A 25,930-nucleotide genomic window follows, 5' to 3' on the forward strand; every position below is an offset into this window, starting at 1 on the left:
AAAACAGTTAAAAAAGCAGAGTAAAATGGGGACAAATTGAATTAAGACCAAGTCATTAGCGTTCAACATTTGATTCCATGTTGATAAAGAAACATTGAATTCCATGGAAAGTATACCTGAAGAGTTTCATCTTCGTCAACATTCAACCTTTGAAAACTTGACACTCGAATAATGTATATTTTTGTTCTTTTTCCTTTTCTGTCATTTTATACCACAAAGATTCTTTTTTTATTTGTTTCATTGGTTAAAATAATGGCGTCCACAGAACTTCACATGCGTAACTTTCGACCACCCACCCAAATTACTGCGCCCACCGCGTTTGTTTTTTTCTCGACTCAAGCCCACACATCTCGAAACTAGACCTGTCCATGGGCCGGGCCTCGCCCGAAATATGGGAGGGTTCGGGTAAAAATATAAGCTCGAAATATGGGCTTGGGCAAAAAAACGAGGCCCGTTTAAAAAATGGACCGGGCCTTGGCACTACTTTTTTGGCCCGGCCTGGCCCGAATATATTTTTTATTTTTTAATTTTAAAATATTTTATTTTTTATTTTTAAAATATTTTTTTAATGTTTATTAAAAAATGGGCCGGGCCGGGCCGGGTCGGGCTCGGGCTTATGATATTTTCCCGGGTCGGGCCTGGGCAAAATTTCTGGCCCATATATTGGGCCGGGCCCGGGCCTAGGTGGCGGGCCAAAATTTTTTCGGACCCAACCCGGCCCGAAATGGGCCCGGTATATTATTATTTACTGGAATGGGCCCTTTTCCCCTAAATCGCGTCCACGTCAGCGCGAAGTCAGGGGACGTGTTAGCAAATCGCGTCCACATCAGCGCGCTTTGCTAATGTGGACGCGATTTGCTGCCACGTAGCGCACCCCTGGGGACGTGATTTCCCTGCGCGTGAACAGTGCAACGGTCATTTTTTTGACCGTTGCTCCCCTCAACGGGTCAAAAAAAATCTATAAATACCCCCACCCTTTATTTTTTTTCACAAACTAATCCTCTCTTAAATTTCCTCTCAATTTGCTCTCAATTTCCTTCCAAATTTCTCTCAAATCCATATTTAATCTCATTTCGCTCTCAATTTTCTCTTAAATTTCTCTTAAATCCTTATTTTTAAATAATTTTAAAAAAATTATTTTTTTAAATTTTTTAAATCGTAAAAATTTGTACGATTTCAGCAATGGCCGGAGAATTGACTCGTCTTGATAAGCAGCACATATCCGTCGAACAAATGAAAGGGCAAAATACAAAAAAAAGCCACTTTTTTTAAATTTACCGAAATGGGCCTGGTATTTTATTATTTACCGGAATGGGCCATTTTTCCCCTAAATTGCGTACACGTCAGCGCGCTTTGTTGACGTGGACACAAATAGCGCTAACGTGGACGCTATTTGTGTCCATGTCAGCAAAGCACACTGACATTGACGCGATTTAGGGGAAAAGGGCCAATTCCGGTAAATAATAAAATACCAGGCCCATTTCGATAAATTAAAAAAAGTGGCTTTTTTGGTATTTTACCTGCTAAAAAATTGTGATTTCACGTTATCCCTATTTCTTTCTAATAGAAGAATGATAAATTAAATTTTTTCTCCTGAGTTTTAGTATTTTTAGTTGGATTTTAATTTGTTCATAAGAAAAATTTTAATTTGTTATTCTCCTATTAGAAATGGATAAGGATGATGTGGTATCACAATTTCATACAATCCATTCTCCTTTATTTAATATCAAATTAGTGTGAGTTTGGATAGACGATGCATTTACCTATGGTTAGTGTAAAAATAGCTATGACAATGAGCTTAAATGCTGTAGCGTGAAACAAAAATTAAACTAAATACACCACACCACACCATCCATTTAAATCCACATTTAATCGGGAGAAATCTTACCACTAATGTAGACTGCTATCCCTGCCAACCTAATCACTTATTTTGTTTCATTAAATAATCATCTTCAATGAAAGTAAATATATATATATATATGTACGATGAAGTCATTATTATTAATTTTATATTTTGATTTTTATCCACGTTTCATATTGAATTAAATATTTATTTATTAATTATAGAATAAAAATTAAAGATTGCAATATGTTTTAAGTTATTGTACTATTCATATATTTGAAATTTAATCTTCATACTTTTATTTTTAAAAATTTAATCTTTCTATTTTAAGAGTTTAAAAATGTAAGTTTATTTGTTAATGTAGAAACAAGAAGGTATTTGCTTCGCAATCAGAAACTATGGCTGAAACAGAATTGTGACCACTGTTTCAACCACGAAACCAAAAGTGCATAAATGTAAAGATGATTACTGAAATTGTTTACTTAGTTCAACCTCAGCCTACATCTGTGGAATCTTACTCAGAGTAATGATCCACTATCTTTCTCACAGTACAATAAATGATTTAAGTCTTAACATCGGCCTAATTCTCACCAATTTAGCGGCCTCACCGTTGTATAAAAACTAAATTACTCTCCCACTACGCTTCTTCCTCAAAAGCTTAGTCTTACAATATAAGAGACTCTCTTGATTGCTTACAAAAATAATGCACACATAAAATGTTCATAACTTGAACAAATTTGTGCTCTCTCTATCTCTCGATCTCTTTAACCTAGACAAAATTTAAGTTTATATACTACTTAAGTTTTGCTTACATAAGAGTCATAGTCTAATCATTTTTTTTATAAAGTAGAACTAAAAATCAGCATATGATAATCTTGGCATAATTCCATAAGAGTCTCAGTGTAATCTAAGGCCTTTAAATATGGAAAGTGACTTTACTTTACCTGCAAGTAACCATTCTTCAAGTCTTCAATTTTAACTCAATCGATTTTCATGCTTTGGGCTCTAACTCTTCTAAAAATCTCTACACCAAATATCTCAATACTTTGTTCTAAAATAACAGTGCATCAAGTTGTGGCCATAGAGGCAATCGCAGAATTTTTCCCTGCTTTCAAATGTTGGAACAGTTAACACGGTTAAAACTCTTTTATTGAATTTGTTGGTGTAACATTTTGAAATTAAAAAAGAATAATCACTTAATATTCATGTAACAAATAACATTGTAATGGACCTCAATTTAATAGAGAATTTTTGTAGTGTTGAGGTGCCAAATTATTTCAAAATTTAAGTATAGAGATTAAATTTGAAATTTGAGCGCAATATGGATCAAAATTGAAAATTAACTAACCTTTTATAATCTAAAAAAAATAGAGGGATTAGAATTGAAATTTATCCATTATATTATTATGTCAAAAAAATGGAAAATGGACAAGTGTCAAGTAAAGAAGGCCCTAAGCCCTTCTTTTATATATAGTAGGGTATATTAGACCTAATCATGGGTTAGGCCGGGTTGATGCCAACCAAAAAATGAGCTTAAAATTTTGTCCAAGCCTGACCCGGTCCACTTGTATTCAAATTTTTTATATTATTTTTTATATAAAAACTTTAAAAATATAATATATCAAATACACTAAAAGCATTTAAATAAATGTTTCCCAACAAATTGAAAGTACATTAAAAAATGTCTCTATACTTAATAATACTAATATAGTTGCAACTTAGCAAGCAAATGCCTTTAAAATAGTAGCAAAATTAATAAAACAAGAGTTATACAATATCCAAACTGATAAGTGTCGAAAGTAACATATTTTAGCCTCATTCTTAGTACATTTTTGGGAGATTAAGTGGTATTAATTGTGAATTATATACTCCTAATCGTTTAAATTCATATTTTGAAGCTTTATGGAGCACTTAGGAACCATAGGAGCAAAAAACGAGTGACAATCAGAACACTGGAACAGTTTGGAAGCTACATACGGTCAACATTTTTCCATAGGGCCGAACCACAAAGCCGTGTGAGCCACACGGGTGTGTGGATAGGGCGTGTAACTCACTAGACTCCTGTACGACACCAACAGGGATTTTTTATTTTTAGGTTTTTGACACTTTGAGAAGGTATATATAAGGAAATAAAAAGGGAGAACAATAGTCGTCTTATTTTTGCACAAAAATTACCCAAAAGAACACCCTTGAAGTTGATTTTGAAATAGTTCTCCATCAAGATTGAAGATTCCAAGCTAATTTGGAAGCTACACACAGTCAACAGTGTTCTACACGGGCGTGTAACTCGCTGGACTCATGTACGACACCTGTAAGGATTTTCGATTTTTAGGTTTTCGACACTTTGAGAAGGCATATATAAGGAAATAAAAAGGGAGAACAGTAGTCCTCTTGTTCTTGCACGAAAATTACCCAAAAGAACATCCTTGAAGTTGATTCTGAGGTAGATCTCCATCAAGATTAAAGATTCCAAGCTGATTTCTGAGGAGGTTATCATGAGTTTCTTTTATTTTATTGGTTATACTGTATTTTTGGTTTTTCTTTTTACGTGTATGAACTAATTTTCTAAATACCTAGAGGAGATGAATCATATGATGAATTATATTATTTTATTTCCAATTTTAAGCAATAAAATCTTAGTTTATTTGTTTTCGACTATGAATTTTGAATTGTTATTGGGTTATTATTTCTAGGGTTTTAACCCATGTTTGATGTGCATGAGTTTGAGGTTGAATAGACCTGTCTTATGATTAGATATTGCATAGTCGAATGGAGTTGCATGCAATCCTAGAAATAAGGCGGCATAAATTTACCGGATTAGAGTCAAATCTAATATGGAAATCTATAGAACGAATTAATGCAACAATATGGGTTTTAATTAGAAAGAAATTCAAATTAATCAACCTAGAGTTAGTTGTTTTTATGCTCGAAAGAGACATTATCATAAGTTAGGGGATTTCTACGAATCAAGGAAACTAAGGAAATAAATTGCATAAATTGGATTGAGAATTTTAGATGAATTATAGGTGGATTCTTACATGTGTATTGTTTAGTTCTGATTGATATTTTATTATTTTCGTGTTTATTTGTTTGACGCATTTGTAGTTAATTTAGTAAGTTAATTTTAGTTTTAATTAATCTTTTGAATTGTTAGCTTAAATAATAAAAAGACGATAATTACTAGTAATTGTAGTCTTCAAGGGAACGATACATGTGCTCACCATAGTTATATTATTAATTGATAGGTGCACCTACCTTAGTTGATTTATTAGTTAGTTTAGTGGACATCACAAACAATAACAACAAAATAGTAGTAATATAATAGTAAAATGGTGACAAAACAACAACAAAATAGCAACAATCAAACTGCTTCAGTTAATCTTTCTATTTCATTACCGGAATCAACAATTAACCTAATTGCTAATTCTATTTGACTTAAATATTAGTTAAACGCTAGCCAAGTCTCAAATTACAGTATTGCTAAAATAAACCTATGATGAATTTGAAAGTAGTTAATATTAAATATTGTGTATATCTTTCTCTATAAATCACCAAATTTATGCCTTTGTTACAAATGTAGATCCTATAGTTATTTTATGAAAAATTGTATAATTTTATATAACCATATATTAATTAACGCATATTGTCATCATCATATGATTATTTTTTAAAATGAATGGTTATTATATAAATTATTTATTTTATCACAAGCATTCTATTCACTTATTTAAATGAATAATTTTACTTTTATTTTTTAAAATTAAAATGATAATTTTAAAAATAAACAAAAATTCGTTCATTCAATTAAAATAATAAATGCTTAATATGTAAAATGAACTTTTAAGGTAAAATAGAGATTTATAGCTTTTGCGAATGGCTAAATTCCCTTTTAAACCCATTCATGTTTGTTAAATTGTGTAAAGGCCTCAACATTATTCTTTAATCACAATTCAAGTCTTCATTGTTTTGAACTTTTCTAGAATTAAGAAATCCTTTTACTAAAATCAATCAACTTTCAATAAAAAATCGAATAAAATATTCAAGTAATTATAAAATTTATTTTTGTTGAAAATAATTATAAAAATAATTATTATTGTTCTGTTCCAAAGTCCAATTTCATAAATAAATATGATAATAGAAAATATATTTTTAATTTTGATTACAATATTAGTAAATTTATATATATATATTTACAAAAAAGAATTAAATAATACGTACAATAAACCTATGCACCACACATGAAGAAAACTAGTTTTATATATCTTAAAAGACAAAGAGAGAGAGATAGCGGTCCAACTGAAAAGCCATGGATTGCATCATGAAAACATGTTTGGTTTGAGTTATCAAATTGAATTCGAGTATTTTAATAAATGTAGATTCTTTTAAAGCATTTAAAAATGAGAAGAAATAATTAAGTTAATTTAGTGGAAGAAAATTGATGTTTGGGAAATTGAAAGAAGAGTTGATCTGGGTTGGGAGAAATGGGAGCATAGCTTTTTGTTTTTGGGGTTGGGGATGGACAACTTAGTCAACAATTCAAAACACATGGATTTGAATTCAAGCTGTTTGATCAGTCAAAGAGATATAATATTAAATCCGTTGAATTCAGTGCAACATCTTATTTGCATTTCATCCCCTAATCCCCCATCAAGATCATGCAGTACTCTTACTAAAAATTGGTTATAAACACGTATTAATTGTTTCACCCACACTCTACTCAATCTTCTCTAAAAAAGGAAATCTGAAATTCTTCCTCAATTCATACGTTTTAGAGATTAGGTTTAAACGTGTTCGGTTATAACTAAAATATTTATTTTTAACTATGTTGGTGTTGGTGTGGCAATGCATGAGTGTTTCATGCTAACATTAATGTGATTTATTAGGTTTTAAAACTTAACATTTTAGTTAAAAAAAATAGTTTGAAAGATTCAACTCTTTTTAAAAGGAGATAACCAAATTTAACTAGAAATAATAATGGTTAAATTTATCATTACGCAATTGTTAAATTGGTTTCAAAAACAGCTACAAAAAATGAAGAGTTAATTGTATGAGATATTCTCAAACTATGACTCCAATTTTAAATTAAATCTCCAACTTTAAAATATTCTAATTATGCCTCCAAACTATTATTTCATTATTAAAATCGTTAATTTAACCGACGAAATGACATGTCAAATCTTATGCAGCTAAAATTAAAATAAAAATTTTAAAGAAATAGAGCATCATCACACACCTTTTAAAGCATTTGCAGGAGCTTCGAAAACCTTAAAACATTTTAAATGTATATTCATTTTAAATTATGCTATATAAAATTTGATGTAACATTGATAATATTGATTTGAATTGAAAAGGAAGTAAAAATATAGTTATATATACATAAAATAAAGAAAAGGAATGGAAAAATGAAGTGAGGTGAGGTGAATATACTCATACAAGTTGTTTATTGACTTTTACTTACCTTGTAGAAACAACGTGGTTGAAATCCAATATTATTGAGTCAAAAAAAGTACATTGTTCTGCAGTTATGTTAATGTTGCTCCTTTTATTATTTATCTTATAATTTAACTAATCAAGCTTCAACGTGAAACTAGATTCACTCATTTTAAATACAACAATTTGATACACAACCTCAAACATCATTTCTTTTTCTAACTAAAACATGTTTTTGGTGCAACCTTTTTTTCTTTCTTTCTACTGGTTTTAACGTAAAAATTTGACTTCGCATATCTACCACTCATTTCAACTTGGGAATCTTATAACCTCCAATTAAAATCAAGTGGTTGGTAGATTGGTGGTAATTTTTTTTTATTCCACAATAAACTTTAGAATTCTGTCATATGTCTCCTTTTCTTAATCTTTATTTTTTAACATTTTACTATAGAACACTTGTCAACCCCCTAACTCTATTTGTGGAGTCTAAAAATTCTACTGGTAGTATACCAATTACCAAATATTTTCTCATACTTTAAGGGTGCATTTAGATGGACAATAAGATTGGCTCCGATGAGAGATTATAGTGGTGAAATTAAAATCAATGGTTAAATATGTATTTGAATTCAAACACAATTGTGGCGAGAAAAAATTAGAATAAAATTTGTAAATAATGCATCTTTGGATTATTTGAAATTATTAACAATATATTATATTTATAATAAAATAATAACACTTTTATCTTTACCTTTATTGTTTTATTAATAACTATTTTGGAATGATATTGGACGTATAAAAAGTAATAATTTTATTTTATATATTTATGTAACATTTTAATCAATAAACTAATTGTTTTATAAGTATTTATTATGTTAAATAATATTTTTATTGAATAAATTATTAAGATGTAAAGTGCACAAAACATAGAAGATAGACTGGTGTAGTATTTACATTCCACTAACCCTGCACGTAAAAAAACCAGAAAGAAAGGGACAAAGTCGTAAAATGGGTGTGGTCCAGTGAATATATCTGTAACTGTTACCACAGATAAATTGAGATAGCGATTGCTCAAACACACCACACTCGTGTCATCTAAAGGTTAAAATTTAGTATAAAAAATTGGAGGGGAGTCGTGGAATCCAAAGGGAAAGCCAATTCCCTGCCCCCTCTGCATGCCATTTTTTAATTTGTGTAACCAACTTAGCAAATACATACGATGTGATTAGCGTGGTTTAATAATACAAATTTAGTTCAAGATAGTTGATTATTTAATTTAAGGAAATTTATGTCACGCGTACTCTGTGAAATTTTTTAGACCCTAGAAACAGGTTGAGGGTGTGATATATATATATATATATATCTTATAAAGTATATAATAAAAGAATGAAGAACAAATAAATTGATATATAAATAAATGATACACTTATAGAAGATTTTATTGAAGGACTACCTTATCAAAACTTAACTTAGTTTGCACAATCTTCTGCTATTTTTATTTTTATATTTTATAAATTAAAAAGATAATGAAATGATTTAATTTCTTAATTATTATTATATCAATTTTAGTTGTACGATTAAGAATGTGATGTAGGGGGCACAGAGGGGGGCAGAAGATTTGCATTCATCCAAAACTGTTAACATTGCCAATGATTTGGGAGCAGAGACTCTAATGTAATGGATTAAGTGCTGATTGGTTGTTTAATTATTGGGGCGTGGAATGTTTATAAAATCTAAGGGGCCCTCCTCCACTATAATATAAAGGCAGAATGCTTCTACCCTTTTTACTTTGGGTAAACTATCAAAATAGTCACTTTTGTTTGCCTTAGTTTACATTTTAGTCACTTATGTTTGAAATGTTACGTTTTAGTCACGTTATCATGTTGTAACATTTTAGTCACTGAGTCGTTAATTGTTGACAATGGTGTAACGGTAAGTTGATGTGGCACGTTAAATCATCATTTCAAACCAAAATTTTAGGTTAAATTCTACAATTGGTCCCTATATTTTTCATTTTCAACAATTTAAAAATTTTCTTTTATGTTCTTCCAATTTTTTTTCCATTCTCTTATGCTTCTCCCTCTATTTTCCTCCCTTCTTCATTTCTTTTAACATAGTTTTTCTATGCTTTCCATTTGTAACTAGTCCACAAGCTCGCCTCACTCGAAATATTTAACTTGTTCAAAAAAATAAAACATAGAAAAACTACGTTGAAAGAAATGGAGAAGGGAGGAAAACAAAGGGAGAAGCATAAGAGAATGAAAAAGAAAGAAAGTTAAAAAAACATAAAAGAAAAAAATTAAATTGCTCCAAACGAAAAAATATGGGGATCGATTGTATAAATTAACCTAGAATTTTTGTTTGAAATGATGATTTAACGTGCCACATCAGTTTACTGTTACACCGTTAACAGAAACTAACGGCTCAGTGACTAAAATGTTACAACGTGATAACATAAGTGACTAAAACGTAACATTTCAAACATAAGTGACTAAAATGTAACCTGAGCCAAATAAAAGTGACTATTTTGGTAGTTTACCCTTTTACTTTTTTCTAAAAATAATAGAATTATGGCTACAATGAAAGTATATGTAAAGATGAGGGGCCAAATATAAATTTGTTAGACAATCCGCTTTGGAAGCTTATATTGTTTATCCTGGAAGCTCTGCTTCTTCTTCCCTTATAAATACGAATCCACCACGCTCCCCATTTTCCACTCAAATCCATCAGTTTCCCCTTTTTTTAGTCTCCAACTTCCATTTCTCTTATCGGGGTTGATATCATAAATACCAAAATGGCATGTTCTGAAGAAACATCAGCCCAGTTAGAACTTATCAGGCAACATCTCTTTACTGATTTTGCTTCCATGGAAACTCCACCACCCTTCTATCAACTCTCAAATTCCGAGTCATCTCATGTTTATAGCCCGACCCGGTTAAAACAATCGAGTCTCAGCCAACGTCGTCCTTCTATTAACGTTATGATCCCACCCACAAGTTTTAACATAGGCCCAAACCCGGTTCCAGATTCGGCTGCGGTGGCGGTTGAATCATACGAGAAAAGTCATTATAGAGGTGTCAGAAGACGACCATGGGGGAAGTTTGCGGCTGAAATTAGAGACCCTAACAAGAAAGGGGCAAGGGTTTGGCTTGGAACATTTGACACCGCCATAGAAGCGGCAAAAGCATATGATAGAGCTGCCTTTAAGCTACGCGGTAGCAAAGCTATACTGAATTTTCCTCATGAAGCTGGAAAATCAAATTTCTCAGAGTCGGGGAAAAGGAGGAGAAATGAAGAGGAAGGAGAAGGAGAAAAGAGAGTGAGCCTGTTGGAGTCCAAAGCAGGGAGAAGAGAGGAGGAGGTAACGGTGGCAGAATGTGGAACGCCGTCGAATCAGACGGGGATCGGGGATAATGAAGATATAAATGAAATATTCGGTGGCCCACTCTTATCACCCTTATCATCGTTTCCATGGTTCGGGTATTCCAGGCTTGAGGTTATGTAAAAGCTTAGCAAGGAATGTGGCTGTGTTTACTTGTTTAAGTGTTTAGTAATTAGTAGGGATGGGATGCCTAAAGCCTAAGCATTTTCAGATCAAATTGCATTTGTTCTTTCTTCTGTTTACTTAATAAATAAAATTGTCTTCTCCTCTTCTTTGCCCATTGCTTTAACATTAAAGATTAGAATCCATTTCCTGATATTTTTGGACTACTACCTTCTTCAATGCAGTGTGTTTCACAATTTTAGGCTGTGGATGACACTAGTGTAGTGTAGTGTAGTGTAGTGTGTTTGAACAATTGAGTGCCGTAATTTTTCAAATGCTGCTATAAGGTCCAGTTTGTTGACTGGACCACCCATTTTAAGATTTGTTTTCCTTGATAATGTGCAGAATAACACTATCTTCTATTAAAAAAACATTATTTTAGTTTATTGATTAAATAAATATAAAACTAACATTATTACAAGGAAATTAAATGTACTCATGATTAATATTTATAGGAACCGACAAAGGCATGTAACTATTGTATACCAAAAAGAAGATGCTTAAATTCATCACTTTTTAAGACCACTGAATTTTGTGAATTTACGCTTGACTTGGATGAATGTGTTACTCATCACTAACTGCATACGTAATTTATAGATTTTTTTTGGTAATTTAGGGATTGTGTCGATAATGGTTAAAATAAAATAAATACTAAAGAGGTATAACTTTGTGGAGATAGGAGAATGTAATCTGCTTTCTACAAATCTCAGGAGAAACCCATAATTCTAATTTCATAAAAAGTTGCAAAAGAAAAATCATATTTTAGATGGGATACAAATTCTAGAGGTAGTTGCCTTTTCTTAAAAAATTCACTGTTTGGGTGAAAATATGAGTTCGAAAAATAAGTTTAGAAAAATAATAAGGCTTATTTTTTAAATGGGCCAACCCTCGAATAGGATATTTTGTTTGCCCAATTCAAATCAACCTAATTTTTTTTGTTACAATTTTGTCACCATTTCATTATTATATTGCTACTATTTTGTTGTTATTGTTTGGATATTTTATAACTCTTCTTTTATTGTTAATTTTGCTACTATTTGAGTCATTTGCTTGCTAAGTTGCAATTATATTAGTGCTATTTAAGTATAAAAACTTTTTAATTTATTTTTAATTTGTTGAGAAACATTTATTTTAATGTTTTTAGTGTATTTGATGTATTATGTTTTTTATATTTATTTTTATATAAAAAATTAATACAAGTGGGTTGTATCGGACTCAGGTTTAGTATTTTTAATCTAGGTCGGACTTGGGTGAAATTTCAGGTCCATTATTTGGGTTAGACTGGATTCGGGCCTAGAAAACGAGCCTAAAATTTTGCATTTATCCAATCCGACCTAGGTTCAGTTCTTATGTTGTCCTAAAGGGGGGAAATGTATCAGCATTCCGGTCCCCCTCCAAATGGAAAAAATCTTCATTTAGACCCTTTATAATTTATAAAATTTTAAACTAATAGTGGTAAAAATTATACTTTAACCTCCCAAAAATGATAAAAATTTGATTTACTCCCCTAAAAATTATAAAGATATAGACTATTAAAATGATGAAATTACAATTTAATTCCAGCCAAAATTTTTTTGACTCTACCATTGACGGGAGGATGTAAAAATCTAGGTTGGAAAATAATGGAGGCAAATGTGAAGGATGTTTATTGTTTAGCTTATTAAAGTCCTTGGAAAGCTACTAAATCGTATCTATAAAGAAAGAGAGCATATAATTTTATGTAGGTAAAAAGAAGACAGATTGGTCTTAAAATGTAGTAAAATACAATAAGAGGGAAAATGTAGTGTTCCTTGAATTTTGTGTGGGTTTGTTGTTAGGGTTTTAAATAACAAAGGGAAATATGATTTATGTATTATTGATTTGAAAATATACAATTACCATTGCTTGCATAAATTATAATTAACTATTAATGGCTATAAAATTACTTTGGAATAAATTATTGCCAGACTATATATTGAAAACGTTTTGCAGATTGCTTGCCTTCTTTTTAGATAATATTAGTGTAAGTTACTGTTTGAAAATGTTGTAATATATTAATAAAATATAATTTACCATAAATATAGTATTTTTTAAAAAAATAATTTCAAATAATTTAAATATGCATATATTTACAAATTTTATTCCAATATTTTTAATCCAAACACATAGATTTTGATCTCAATGCGATGATAATTAATCTCATAGGTGGACCAAAAATAGAAACTATCAAGAAATTAGTAACCAGAAGCTTCAAAGTTCCAATTATTGACTAATTTGGTCCAAAGAAACAGTAATTTGTTAACATGGAAAAAAGAAACTAGAAAGTGATAAAATGGTTATAAATCTTAACCATTAAATCAACGGGCTTTTCATTTTTATCCGTATTCATCCTTCTTAGGAGAGAGAATTAATGAATGAACTGCTGACTTAATTGCCCTTGTCATAGCCATCTTTACCAACCAATGTGAGTACTGATCCATTCAACTGCAACCAATGGGAATTCGAGCAATAACTTAACAGTCGACAAATACAGTGAGGTAGCGCATTAATCTTCTTTGCTCATATGATGTGTATCTCAAACACCAAAAGGTTTCATGTAAGAAAATGGTCAATCATATGTTGGATGACATCTGAACCTTCTATATGCATAACTTCATCTTTAACCTGCAAAACTCCGCTTAGTGAGAACTTCTGACTGCATATATGATCGTATAAACTTTTATCAACTCCAGAAAGAGAGAGAACCTGTATAACACTATGAGCAGCAAATCTCTGTCTACTGCTCTGAAAACTAACATCTATTTTTTCCCATGAAACTCGGGATAGGCCTCTCACAAGTTCCTCTGCACAACATTATCCAATTAACGGAATTATGAAAACCACTAAAAGAAAGTAAACTTAGCAAAAGTATAATTTCTATTTTCTTCACAATCAAAAGTATGTACATATACCTTCTAGCTTGTCGGATGAGCCATCATCCTCTATTGAAATAGTTGCATGCTGATCAGCATCACAGGCCTTGCAGTGTTCTTCATACACGATATGTGGATATGTTTCATTTAGAGACTCCTCACACTAATAACAATACAGGTTTTTGCTCATCAGCTTCAACCCCAAAAAGTAGCAAACGTGAAGTCAAATGAAAAGCTTCACAAAGATGATAATACCTTTGGCAGTTCACTGTCTCGTCTTATTGATGAGGTTCTCCAGCCCACAATATCTTTACAATATTTCATTAATGGAAACAAATAAAATCAAATTAACCAAAATCTGGAGAAGTTATTAAAGTCACACAGAAAATGTAAATTGGATACGGTCATAGGCCACATTGGAATACAGAACACGGCGTTTGAATGTACGTAATGCAGACCTGCATAGATGAATTCACTACTATTTCAGTCATTCTACAGATTCAGAACAAAAAAGTATGACATTTCGAGTAACTTTACGTAAAAAGAAATCTAGACATCAGGGAAAGTTGCATACATGAAATAGAACTCATCATAATCATCCAGCATCCGCTTAAGCAGCGGTGGCTTTCCTTCATCATCATCAGTAAGAAAAAGGTGTCGACCTGTTCTCCTAAATATCCAATGAATAACACAACTAGCAGCTTTCTCAAAAGCAGGTACTCCAAAAAGAAATGGTACCTGGAAACAAATATTTTAGTGACCAATAAGCAAAGACAATCCAACAACAGCTACTATCCTTGACATACTGAAATGGATGACAGATAGTGTGTTGCATAGAAAGCAACGCAAGTCAACAAATGAAAGCATCTGATCTTACAACAAATAAACTACTGCAGTAAAGAAAACTCATCTACTAAACTAAAATTCATTCAGAAGCAACAAATAAGTTACACTCTGAAATCACCATATAGGCATATACAAAAGCCTGTAATGTTGGAATAAACTCCTGCGACATAGCAATCTTTGAATGAGTGCAAGTACTTGCACCTGATACATAGCAAAAGAGAAGAATAATTTATTTTGGCTATTATATGCATAAACATTTGTCAATACAAAAAACATACCTGCTTATTACCCCTTGAACCAAGATGAGGAGATGCAACCGTGATAAAGTTCATAGCCTCCAAGCCACCAATTGTACCCCTCTGTTCCTCCTTGCATCCATCACCTGATTTATCCTCTTTAACTTCTTCCTTAGGTGGTCTATAGAGCCTCCCAATTGCGTATCTTGCCACCAATCCTCCAACAGAATGTGCAACAAAAGAGATCTTGCACAAATTTGGTTTTTCTTGAATTACCTCAAGGACCTAGCATTCAAACATTTTTTCTCGATAACATATTGGAATATGAAACTGATAGTCCTGTAATATAATAAATTTCACTGGTTTCGATGACCTAAATAGGACATTATCAAATATTGCTAACCTCCTTTGCCAGTCGTTCACCCATTACATCCACACCATCTAAAGTCAGCTTAGACATATTCCGTTCACTGCCTGCAGAACACATTAATCAACAAAGTGAAATCAAGCAGAAGTACTCTAGCTAGAAACTTAGATATCATCATTGTTGATCTCAAAAACTTCAAAAATGAATAAAACACTTTCGAAAAAAACATGTATAAAAGTGAGGTTTTGGAGCAATGAAGAAAATAAAATTAATGGTGTTTGATGCCACTATGAATGCATTAATGGACTCATCATCCCCGGCAATCTAAGGGGATATGAACAATTGGAAGGAAAGGGGAAAGCCTCTTTTTTTTTTCCCTCTGTTAAAAAAAGGTGCCTAAAAGAATGCTACTTACAATGGACAAATACTTTATCCGGTAGCCTTTTAACAAATTGCTCAGCTCCGAATTTCCAATCTGAAGAACTGCACAAGCAACCATAAAACCAGGGCCAAAACCATTTCAGTAGAATTTTTAATACTAATAATCCTATAAAAATCACTAATAGAACTTAAACACAATTTATCATCACAGAATTGAAAACAAAGATATTGGTGCTACAAGCAAAAGTCAAACACTGCCAAATTTTCAATTCAAATCCAACATTTGTTGAGTTAATCTCAAAATCACGAAATTTTAATTTAATCACTTCAAATCAGACCGATCACAATCAAACCAAGCACAAAAACATGTGTATAATACAAAGTTAAGCATCCACTAAACTAATTCAAGCCTCCAAAATCCAACTCAGAAGAAGGAAGGTAAATTAAATTAAATATCTCAAAATTCTTAACAAAAAAGTTTAAGAAGAAAAAGAAAGGCACCTGCCGAGGATCCCGTGGACCATGATAACAAGATGATCAGCTGATGAAGAATCGGAACCTTTACAACTCCAAACATCTCGACTCCCATTCGCGGACTCCGAGGAGCAAACTCCGTCGGCGGCGACGCCGTTTTGCATCTTTAATTACTTTAAATTATATATATTCTCAGCCCCGTTCAACGGCGGCTAATAATAAGTAAAAAAACTAACGACAAAAATCAAGCATTTGAAGAATCTCGAGAAAAGAAGTTGAGAAAGAGAGAGAAAGCGCTAGAACAAAACAGATGAGAGATGTGAGAGTTACTATGAAATTAAAAATAAAAAGAAAATTTATGAAGTGTAAAAGGAAGAAGGAAAAACCTTAACGCGAAGGAAAGCGTAGTAGCGATGGACTCTACCAATAGGAAAACTTTCAAACGCTAGCAACCAAATTTATGATTCTACAAATATGATAAACAAATCCTATTTAACCTCAAATTATCTAAGTAAAATCACAAAATTTAAAGTTTGTATTAGTTAATATTGAAGCAATCTTCTCTCCAAATTAGGAGAACTAGGTGATGTAGAATACTTCTAAGGCAGCCAAGTGGCAAATTAATTTTTTCACATATTTTTAATCCTAACTAGAGGTGCTCATGGGCCGGGCCGGGCCGGGTTCGGGTTGGGCCCGGAAAAAATTTCAGCCCGGATCCTAGGCATTGGCCCGGCCCGGCCCAAAATATGGGCCTATAATTTTGCCTAGGCCCGGCCCGGGAAAAATTCATAGGCCCGGCCTGGCCCGTTTTTTAAATAAATACCAAAAATTTATTTTAAAAATTAAAACAAAAATAAAAAATTTTTATTTTAAAAATATTTTAAAATTAAAAAAAATTAAATGTATTTTAAAAATCTTTTAAAATTAAAAAGTTTAAAAAAAGTATTTTAAAAGTATTTTAAAATTTAAAAAATAAAAAAATTATTGTATTCGGGCCGGGCCCGGGCCAAAAAAGTGGTGCCCGAGGCCCGGCCCGTTTTTTAATCGGGCCTCATTTTTTTGCCCATGCCCATATTTCGGGCCTATATTTTTACCCAAACCCTTTCATATTTCGAGCGGGCCGTCGGGCCAAGCCGGGCCGCCCGGCCCATGAACACCTCTAATCCTAACCCTATTTAAAAAAAATTCCTTTGCTTCATTCCTTCTAAAAGATTCATGGTTTCATCTCTTCCAATTTTTTTATTAAAAATTTATCTTCCAACATTACCTACTATATTTATAGTATTTTATTATTTAGTTTTTTAAATAATAATACTTATATAATCAAATATAATATAATTTATTTATGATGCATCTTTTGAAATTACATCCGATTAAAGATTCTACTGAATCTAAATAAAGATTCATAGTATGATGTGAAGCAAGAAAGTTGGACTGTCACATTGTTGTTCAAATCAAGTTTAGTCATTTGGAGGAAGAACATTTCTATTAGGGGTGATTTTCGTCAAATTCTTCTAATTGTGCCATGAGGTAGTAGATCTAACCTTGTATCATAGAACTATTCATATGAGGTTGGGTGGTGGTATAATGATTCTTCATCGGATGAATATTCAAATATTAGAATACCATACAGTTCTTTTATTAGAAGAAATTTCAATTCATTTCATGACAACATATCTTAAAAGATCATGCTATACTGTCAACTACAAATGAAATTGTCGACGAACTCAATAATTACATGCTTATTAGTATTCTAGGTGAATCTTAAACACATCTAGGTATAGATAGAATTGCACCATCGAATTCAAATGTTGAACAAGAATCTATTTTATACCCTAAATTTTTAAACTCATTACCAAATCATGAGATTCAGTCTATTGAAGAGTTGAACCAAAGTTTTGGTGTTTGTAACGATCAGTTTGATAATAATCGAGTGACATTGCTTCTTTGGTCCGAGCCGAGGAATCCCTTATATATGATGCAAAATGGATCTTATTCTATCGTTGATCAGAGAAATCTCTATGAAAAATACGAATCGAAGTTTGAAGAAGGGGAAGGAGAAGGAGTACTCGACCTGCAACAGATAGAGGAGGATTTATTCAATCGCATAGTTTGAGCTCCTAGGATATGGCGCCCTTGAGGCTTTCTATTTGATTGTATCGAAAGGCCAAATGAATTGGGATTTCCCTATTGGGCCGGGTCATTTCAAGGCAAGCGGATCATTTATGATGAAAAGGATGAGCTTCAAGAGAATGAATCGGTGTTCTTGTAAAGTGGAACCATACAGTATCAGGCATAAGATAGATCTTCAAAAGAACAAGGTTTTTTCGAATAAGCCAATTCATTTGGGATCCTGCGCATCCACTCTTTTTCCTATTCAAAGATCAACCCTTTGTCTCTGTGTTTTCACACTGAGAATTCTTTGCAGATGAAAAGATGTCAAAGGGGCTTCTTACTTCCCAAACAGATCCTCCTACATCTGTATATAAACGTTGTTTTATCAAAAATACGTAAGAAAAACACTTCAAATTATTGATTCATTGCCAAAGATGGCTTAGAACCAATAGTTCATTATCTAATGGGTTTTTCCGTTCTAATACTCCATCCGAGAGTTATAAGTATTTATCAAATCTATTCCTATCTAACGGAAGGCTATTGGATCAAATGACAAACATTGTTAAGAAAAAGATGGCTTTTCTAGGATGAAATGAAAATTGGATTCATGTAAGAGGAGAAAGGTTTCCCATTACTTAGCCGGAAAGATATGTGGTAAAGAAATAGGGATTAAGTGGAACGGAATTGACTGGGTGGTAGAGTTGTGGAAACACCTGTTTCTTCCATATTTTGGACCGGTTACAAGTTAAATGGATTGATGGTTACATGTTAATTGAAGTTGAGAGAAGTAACATTGGAAAAGAGTTTTTCATCCCACGGGTGAAAATTTCTCTAAGGGATACAAAATGGCCTTTCACTTTTTATCGCAGACAGTTCTCCATAAAAGTATATTTTGGCATGACAAATTAAGAAGATTAAAGTAAAATTTTATTATTGTATTGATTTATTATTTTAGAATTTTTAAAGAGAAATTTTATCATCTTAAAAATTAGAATATAATTTTATCATTTTATTTACTTATAATTACAAAATTTGAAAGAGAATAAAATTAAAATTTACCATTTGACTGTCTGCGATCTTGACCCATCTCTGAATGCTACATTTTTTTTTTTGAATTTTTTTGAAAACTGAAATTCCAAACACAAATCATAGTTTTAATTAGAGTTTTTTTTTTGCTAGAATTACAGTCCACGTGATATTTGGAGCAATAGATGAGTGAATATCTATTTATTAGCCAAAAACAACAAAGAAAAAGACATTAAACAAATTTGTACAAAAACATTAAGATGAACATTCATTTGACCTATTTTTATTGTCCTTTTTCTTTTTTCTCTTATTATCCACACAAATAAATCTATAGTCCCTACAAGTTTCTTTTTCTTTTTCTTTTGATAAAAAGTCCCTACAATTAAACATTCATCTCCATTGTTTGCATGTCTTGGCTCCTACCCTTTTTTTTTATATCTAGTGTTTTGTTTTTCAATAAAATGGATAAGATAGAAACCTGTAAATGATTATCATATTCGTATTTTTCTACAACTTAGTATGTATACCACAATTTTAAATACAAATAGGAAACATAAATATATTTTTGAAATGACAATTACATTAGTAGTTTCTACCAGAATATATCCATACAAATACTGAATCTAAATTGAATAATTATTTAAACTAGAAACAACCCACGTATTTAACTCGTCATGTTAATCTAATTATAATCATATAATAGAAACTCTTAATCTCCTACTCCATTGGAGCTTAGCTTATCCCCAATGGCTAGTGATGGTAATAAAGAAACCACCAAAAAAAGGAAGTGGTGCTCCACTTCACTGATCTGTGTGGACGACTGCGAGTTTAGAACCAAGAAAGGAAGCCCACTACTTATAAATTAGTGCAAAGTCACCCTCTTCCACAATGTGCAAAGGCATGTCTGGGTTTACTAAAAAGATTGGTCCTCCGGGACCTCAACTGTAATGTGTTGGCTTTAATATATTCCAATCAACTCCACCAACCTTGTGCTGGGATTGCAATATTGGAAGCAAAGTGAGACCACCAACAAATTTGGTGCCTTAGATGCCATTTCCCATTCAATCATATCCCCCCGGGTTTCTTAAACCATCTTTTTCTTCCACTTAGAACCACTTCCACAACAACAAAAAAAACCACTCTTTCTTTTTTGTCGAGTGTAAATATAAATAATTAATACGTGTAATAAAATTTTAACCTTTTCTTTTTCCATTTATTACATTGCTTTTGTCTCGTGACTGTGTTGTCCAAACAAAAACAATCAATAATAATGATGGTGATGATTAATCCTGGATGAGGGCAAATGTAATTATACCTTTAGTCTTTACATTTCATTAATCCTGGGATTCCGTGTAGGTAGGTATCCGCTAAAAGAAAGAAAGAAAGTGAAAACAAAGTTACATTTGGGCAAGCACGCATGTACCTAATTGGAGCATGCTTGCTTCAGCTCATGTAATCATCTAACCTCATCAAAACAAAAATGCCTTGTACAAGGCTTGCACGCTAAACATCCTAAGCACGCTTCCAACCTCAGCAACCTCTGTTTTTGGATTTCTTAATGTTCTAAGATACAAACATCACACTTCTCAAAAACTAAAATGAATGGAAAGGAGCCATCCAGGCCAGCCTGAGGAGTTTTAAAGGTAAGATATAATGATCAATATCGTACAGAAAATAACTGAATAAAATGGAAAACTTTGAGCTAGATTATTCTGCAGATCAGAGAAAGCTGTTTGCTATTAGCAATACACGCGCACATATATATACGTTCATTACCAAACTGACGCAAAACATAAACTGAAAAAGAGCGAAACCTATCAAATACTTAACTAAAAAATATATGTATATAAATCCAAATAATGAAAAAACACTACAAATTATATGTATATATATAAGATTTATCTCTTCTACAGCATTATTCCCTACCCCTACCCCTTTTCCATTTTTTGTTTTTCCAGGAAGAAATAGAAAATGAGGTGTTAAGAGGGAAAGGAAAATGACCTTCCTGTGTATCAAGACTCTGCTACACTTCATTATCTTCAGTGTAATGATCTCAACTAACATGCCAAAAAACAGTTGACAAAAAGAAGCGATAATATCACAAGAATCATAAATAAAACAAACACACAACTGAGATATTGCCATCTTAAGGGTTGGGTACAATTTCCTGCCGAAAACCTAGCAAACTGTACTTAATCTGGTATCCCTCTAGAAGCTTTTGTTCTTTTCCTAGAACTATGAACGAAATAGGAAAAGAATGGCATAATACAGAGAATTTTCATAGCTTGATAACTCTTCATTGAAGTCTCAAACACACAAGAGCATATTACAACAGTGAGTGAGAGAGAGAGAGGAATCCATATAAAAAAACTAAAGATGCCTATTTATATTTCTGTTTCTCTAGATAACAGCAAGACAAATTACAAGAGAAATTTGTTTCACTCATCTGAGCTATAGTCACTGGATTCTGGCAGTAGAGGCACAGCTGCACAGCAGAATGACTCCTTGTCTTTGAGAAGAAGACAGCTCCCATCTGAATTCCATTTCAAATCAGTTATAGAAAACTGTGGTAGCGGATTACTTACACAGTACGCACCGGAAGGGGTCCACATATACAAATGAGAGCTGCCAGTGCAAAGAACAAGACGAGTGCTTATCGGATCCCAAGCTGCTGCACGAATAGGATCCTTTTGCACCAAGATGGCAGCCAATTCCAAATGGCGAATGTCCCAAATCCAAAGTGCAGTTGGCATGCTATCATTGCGAGTACAAATATATTGGCTATCATTGCTCCATGAAAGAAGACCTAGAATAAAATTAAATTTTGTTGGTAACAGCATTGAAGGGAGGAAAATCAAAGTTAATTTGGTCAACTATTTCTGATTAGTTTATAGAGTAGCTTAATGCAGCCTTAAACTTGAGTGTACATAGCATGATTAATCCCTAGAAAAATATTTTGAAACCAAATCATTATATCCAATAAGATTACATCTTCTGAAATCCTAGTGTGGCACTGGCCACGCTAGTTGGTAATTGTCATTTTTAAGTGGCGGTATCCTACATTTATTAAGTATTGGGCCTCATCCTCTTCAAAAAAAAAAAAAGCTTGACCTCTCAACATAATGCCAATTGGTTTTAGGTTAGATGCTTAACATGATATCAAAGTCCAGGAGTGTTAAGTTTTCTTGCCTAGCCGCATGTGAGGTTGCCTACGCATGGACCCTTGCTAAGTACACAAGGGGAAGTGTTAAGTTGTCACAACCCAATTGACTCGTGATGCATAATCTAGAAGTTTTCTTTTTGGGTGCCCACAGGTCCTCAAGGTTTTACCACCCTCAAATGCGCCTCCACAAACTTGAACCCATATCCTCACACACAAAGAAGTGCACACTATAGCACAAATACCAATTGACCTAGTGGTATCCATTCTACACTTTTTATGTCACAGCCCGGCCTGCCAGGCCATCTGTCATAATCAGAAATTGTCCTCTTTAGGTATTCATAGGTCCCTCAAAGTTTTGTCAACCTTAGATGTGCCACCACATTTTTGAACCCACAATCTCACACACAAAGGAGTGCACTCTATAGAATGAATACCAATGATCTACTAGATGAATAGGACAATTCTAAAATATGACACACGACCTGCAAATCGAGTAGTGACATGGGTGGTACTATCCCACATTATTAAAAGTATTAGGTTTCCTATGGTCCTATATTAAGTTTGGCCTCGCCATTCATTAGAAATTGGTTTTAAATCGGATGCCTTAATAGTCACCAAGGGCATTCATCAAGCAGAAGGGCTGACACATCTAGTGGTAGGGGTAACGTGGAAAGGAGAGAGATTATTTTCAAATTAAACAATATTTCTCGAATAAAATAAAATGTACTGCAAGATCATTATGCTAATATTAGAAATAGAGCATACTAAATTCGTTGTACTCATATTTTGAGTCACTTATTATATGGTATGAAAAACATAAAATGTTTAGTAAATCTACATCAATTCGGTAAGACTTACCAATTCCTTGTTTAGGGTTAGGTTTGTCTGCAGGAGGCTTTTGGAAAGGAAAAGTAATGGGTACTTCCATAACCTCATATCTAACTTTGAAGTGTCCGCCTGGGGCATCTGTTAGTGGGGCATATGAACCATATTAAATAACTGAAGGGCTGCAATTCACGTATTGAAAATGACTGGAAAGGCAGGCATGCAAAAGCATTTAAGCTTAATAAACTGTATACAAAAGAACAGAGCACTCAGGTCCTAAACAGTCGAGCACAATTTCACATCAAGGTCATGTATCAAGCAGTACATCAAATTAATGAAAAGTCAATAATAAGAGATATAGAATCTCACTATCCTTACCAGAGCCTCCCATAAAGTCATCGTCCAAACATAATTCAGACATATCAAGTTGCAACGGCTCATCTACCTCCTGCCAATATCAAATACAAAGTTAATAGATGCTTCTCACAGAATGAATCATCATAACAATGAAAACAAATTACCTTGAAAACGGCAGCACAACAAGGAGCACGAACGGTTGATAGGTGCATAAACTCAGCAAAAGTTTTCCAAGTAAGGTGGTTTAGAACTCGTAGCATCTGATCATAACTACCCACAGCAAGAAACTGGCCACAGGGAGACCATGAAACACTTTTTACTCCCAGTCCACTTTCATATGCTTGATACTTAAAGAGACACCTTCCATCTGGAGAATATATTAGAACCTGTCTCAAATTAAATAAGGAACCATGAACACTTTAATATTTCCAACTATATCAGCTCCAAGAGAAAGTATTGGCACACAAAAAGAAATGCATGCTTATACATCACTAAAACCATAAACATAACTATGTGCTAATAGATGGTTAAGTAGAAATGCAACCATCAGGGCCATGTAAATTCTCATTTGGAGATATCTTACATAAGATACCATTTTCACCACAAATTTCTTGTTCTTTTCTTTTTTTAAATAAATAAAGAAGAGAAGAAACGGTTCTTCCCAATATACACATCATATATCATCTAGGAACCAGAAAGGGGCAATTTGGCGACTGAAAGGAAAACAAAGTTCACATACTTTGTATTCAAGAGGTGAATCCCCGATCACTATTGCACTGTCATCCGGTGACCACTGAATATCAGTCATATCCAATGTGTCAACGGCGAAAACACCCATTATCTCCAAGAGTGACAGGACAACAAATTTATATAGTCCTTACAATCACGCCTTGTGCAGATAGCAGCAAACTTTCCATCTTTAGTAAATGAAACTCCTTTGGAACCATGCTTTGGCCATTGTACATGAACGCAAGCTGTGTTCACTAAGGACCAAACTGTTAATCGCAGCTGAAACTTCGAGGTGGTCAGTATGTGACGGCTATCTGGGCTCCATCTTGCATAAGCAATACCAGCAGGACCTTCATCTATTTTGCATGTCCATTCGGGTTGGGTGAGTGACCATGCCTGTATCATGGGTCTCTTATAGAGACCACAAAGAATGTACTCAGAATCAAGTGCCCATTCAATATAGCTTATCTTGTCCAAGCAAGAAAACAACTGCACAACCTGCAGCAATTTGAGTAAATTTACCGTTTAGAAATACAGGAAATGTAAGCTGTGAACCTCAAAAATGACCTTTGCATGAAAATAAATGCTTAAGCAAATTCGTAAATCAAAGAAACGAGACAAAACATAGAAGATTAATTTGCAAGTTTTTTTTCATTGAGAGGAGTGTTTCAATGCTAAAAGATAAATTTTGCTCAAGTAGTTTGTGATTTCACAACAGACACAATGCCCAAAGAAACAGAACAAACATCAAATCTATTAGCTTGGTCTAAAGAGTGAAGCAATACAAAGCAAATAGGAAGCATTAGTAATCGAATCTGACTAAAATGTTGTCTAAAGAAGCACAAGAAGATCTAATCAGAAACTAAAATGAGGTGAATCTACATACCTAAAATTTGAATCAAGCATACAATTCATTCAAAAAAACCAAATCAAAACGCACCCAAAAGAAAAAGAGAAAAGCATTTTATCATATCAGTCGTCTCCTTCCTCGCATTTCATCAGCAAACAAAGAAAGCAAATGAATTGGGAATTAGAAGAAAAAGAAGGAAAAATTGAAAATACTTTACCTTGAAGGAGAGTGTATCCCGAATCATAAGACGGTAATCGACAGCAACCGCAATGTAACGAGCATTCGGTGAAAAACAGCAAGGACCCGTTTGTTTATAAGCTTCAGTGAACTCCATTTTTACCAAAAGAATCCTAGAATTTTTTCCAGATTTAGATTGAATGAAATTCAATGAAGGCGAAATCCCTATTTCCTTGGTTTTTCCATCGCAAATAATAATAATAATAATAATAATAATAAGTGGAAAATTCAGTTGAGAGTGGGGAGAGTTGTTTAAAATTTGAAGGAGATACGACTCCTCGTTACTTTTTCTTTCAGCAAAACGAGCACGACAAAAATCGCTTTGACTGAATAAAATAGTATAATGGGCTTGTTACGTTTTTATCAGGTCAGACCCATTTATTTCCGCATGAAGGAATATATTCACTAAATCCGCTTATCAATGGGTCATGATCTGGGATTGGGTCAACCACTTTTGTTTCCTTTCGGAGACTAGGATGGATGTGCAAGACTATTGTGTAAGAGGGATAGCTTATCCTTTGGTCATCATGATTTAGGGAGTGTTGAGGAGCTACTTGAATTGCATTTTACTTGGACAAACAACAGATTTGGGGAAAGGTTTGATGGAGGTTTTTAGAAA

The 25,930-nt window shown here is 33.0% G+C and overlaps 3 protein-coding genes across 3 annotated transcripts; 1 reads left to right on the forward strand and 2 right to left on the reverse strand.

Annotated features, from left to right (window-relative positions):
- Positions 1 to 9,894: 9,894 nt before the first annotated feature.
- Positions 9,895 to 10,930, forward strand: LOC107955104 (ethylene-responsive transcription factor ERF105). Its single transcript, XM_016890816.2, has one exon. It carries the CDS (start codon positions 10,065 to 10,067, stop codon positions 10,773 to 10,775), a length of 711 nt encoding a protein of 236 aa, XP_016746305.1. The 5' UTR covers positions 9,895 to 10,064; the 3' UTR covers positions 10,776 to 10,930.
- A 2,101-nt stretch (positions 10,931 to 13,031) lies between these two features.
- Positions 13,032 to 16,477, reverse strand: LOC107955105 (putative lipase ROG1). The gene is made up of 11 exons (XM_041107244.1): positions 16,396 to 16,477; positions 16,037 to 16,305; positions 15,570 to 15,637; positions 15,191 to 15,261; positions 14,830 to 15,072; positions 14,280 to 14,443; positions 14,108 to 14,163; positions 13,961 to 14,013; positions 13,745 to 13,868; positions 13,539 to 13,636; positions 13,032 to 13,457 (listed from the first exon to the last, which is right to left on the reverse strand). Exons 2-11 carry the CDS (start codon positions 16,171 to 16,173, stop codon positions 13,386 to 13,388), a joined length of 1,086 nt encoding a protein of 361 aa, XP_040963178.1. The 5' UTR covers positions 16,174 to 16,305; positions 16,396 to 16,477; the 3' UTR covers positions 13,032 to 13,385.
- A 4,931-nt stretch (positions 16,478 to 21,408) lies between these two features.
- On the reverse strand, positions 21,409 to 25,636 carry LOC107955106 (WD repeat-containing protein WRAP73). Its single transcript, XM_041107246.1, is given in 7 exon segments — positions 21,409 to 21,956; positions 23,172 to 23,279; positions 23,517 to 23,586; positions 23,660 to 23,881; positions 24,235 to 24,338; positions 24,341 to 24,722; positions 25,292 to 25,636. Coding segments are annotated over 7 exon segments (1,371 nt in total). The 5' UTR covers positions 25,409 to 25,636; the 3' UTR covers positions 21,409 to 21,588.
- Positions 25,637 to 25,930: the final 294 nt, after the last annotated feature.

Source organism: Gossypium hirsutum, chromosome D12, assembly GCF_007990345.1.
Source record: "Gossypium hirsutum isolate 1008001.06 chromosome D12, Gossypium_hirsutum_v2.1, whole genome shotgun sequence".
Lineage (NCBI taxonomy): Eukaryota > Viridiplantae > Streptophyta > Magnoliopsida > Malvales > Malvaceae > Gossypium > Gossypium hirsutum.

What these genes read in the sequence shown, in the direction of transcription:
- LOC107955104 (XM_016890816.2), top strand. Translation starts at nt 10,065, where the DNA reads ATGGCATGTTCTGAAGAAACATCAGCCCAGTTAGAACTTATCAGGCAA.
- LOC107955105 (XM_041107244.1), bottom strand. Translation starts at nt 16,173, where the DNA reads ATGCAAAACGGCGTCGCCGCCGACGGAGTTTGCTCCTCGGAGTCCGCG. An exon ending in TATGATGAGTTCTATTTCAT is followed by an intron (nt 14,164 to 14,279) that starts GTATGCAACTTT and finishes TCATCTATGCAG; the next exon opens with GTCTGCATTACGTACATTCA. An exon ending in CTCATCCGACAAGCTAGAAG is followed by an intron (nt 13,637 to 13,744) that starts GTATATGTACAT and finishes AATGTTGTGCAG; the next exon opens with AGGAACTTGTGAGAGGCCTA.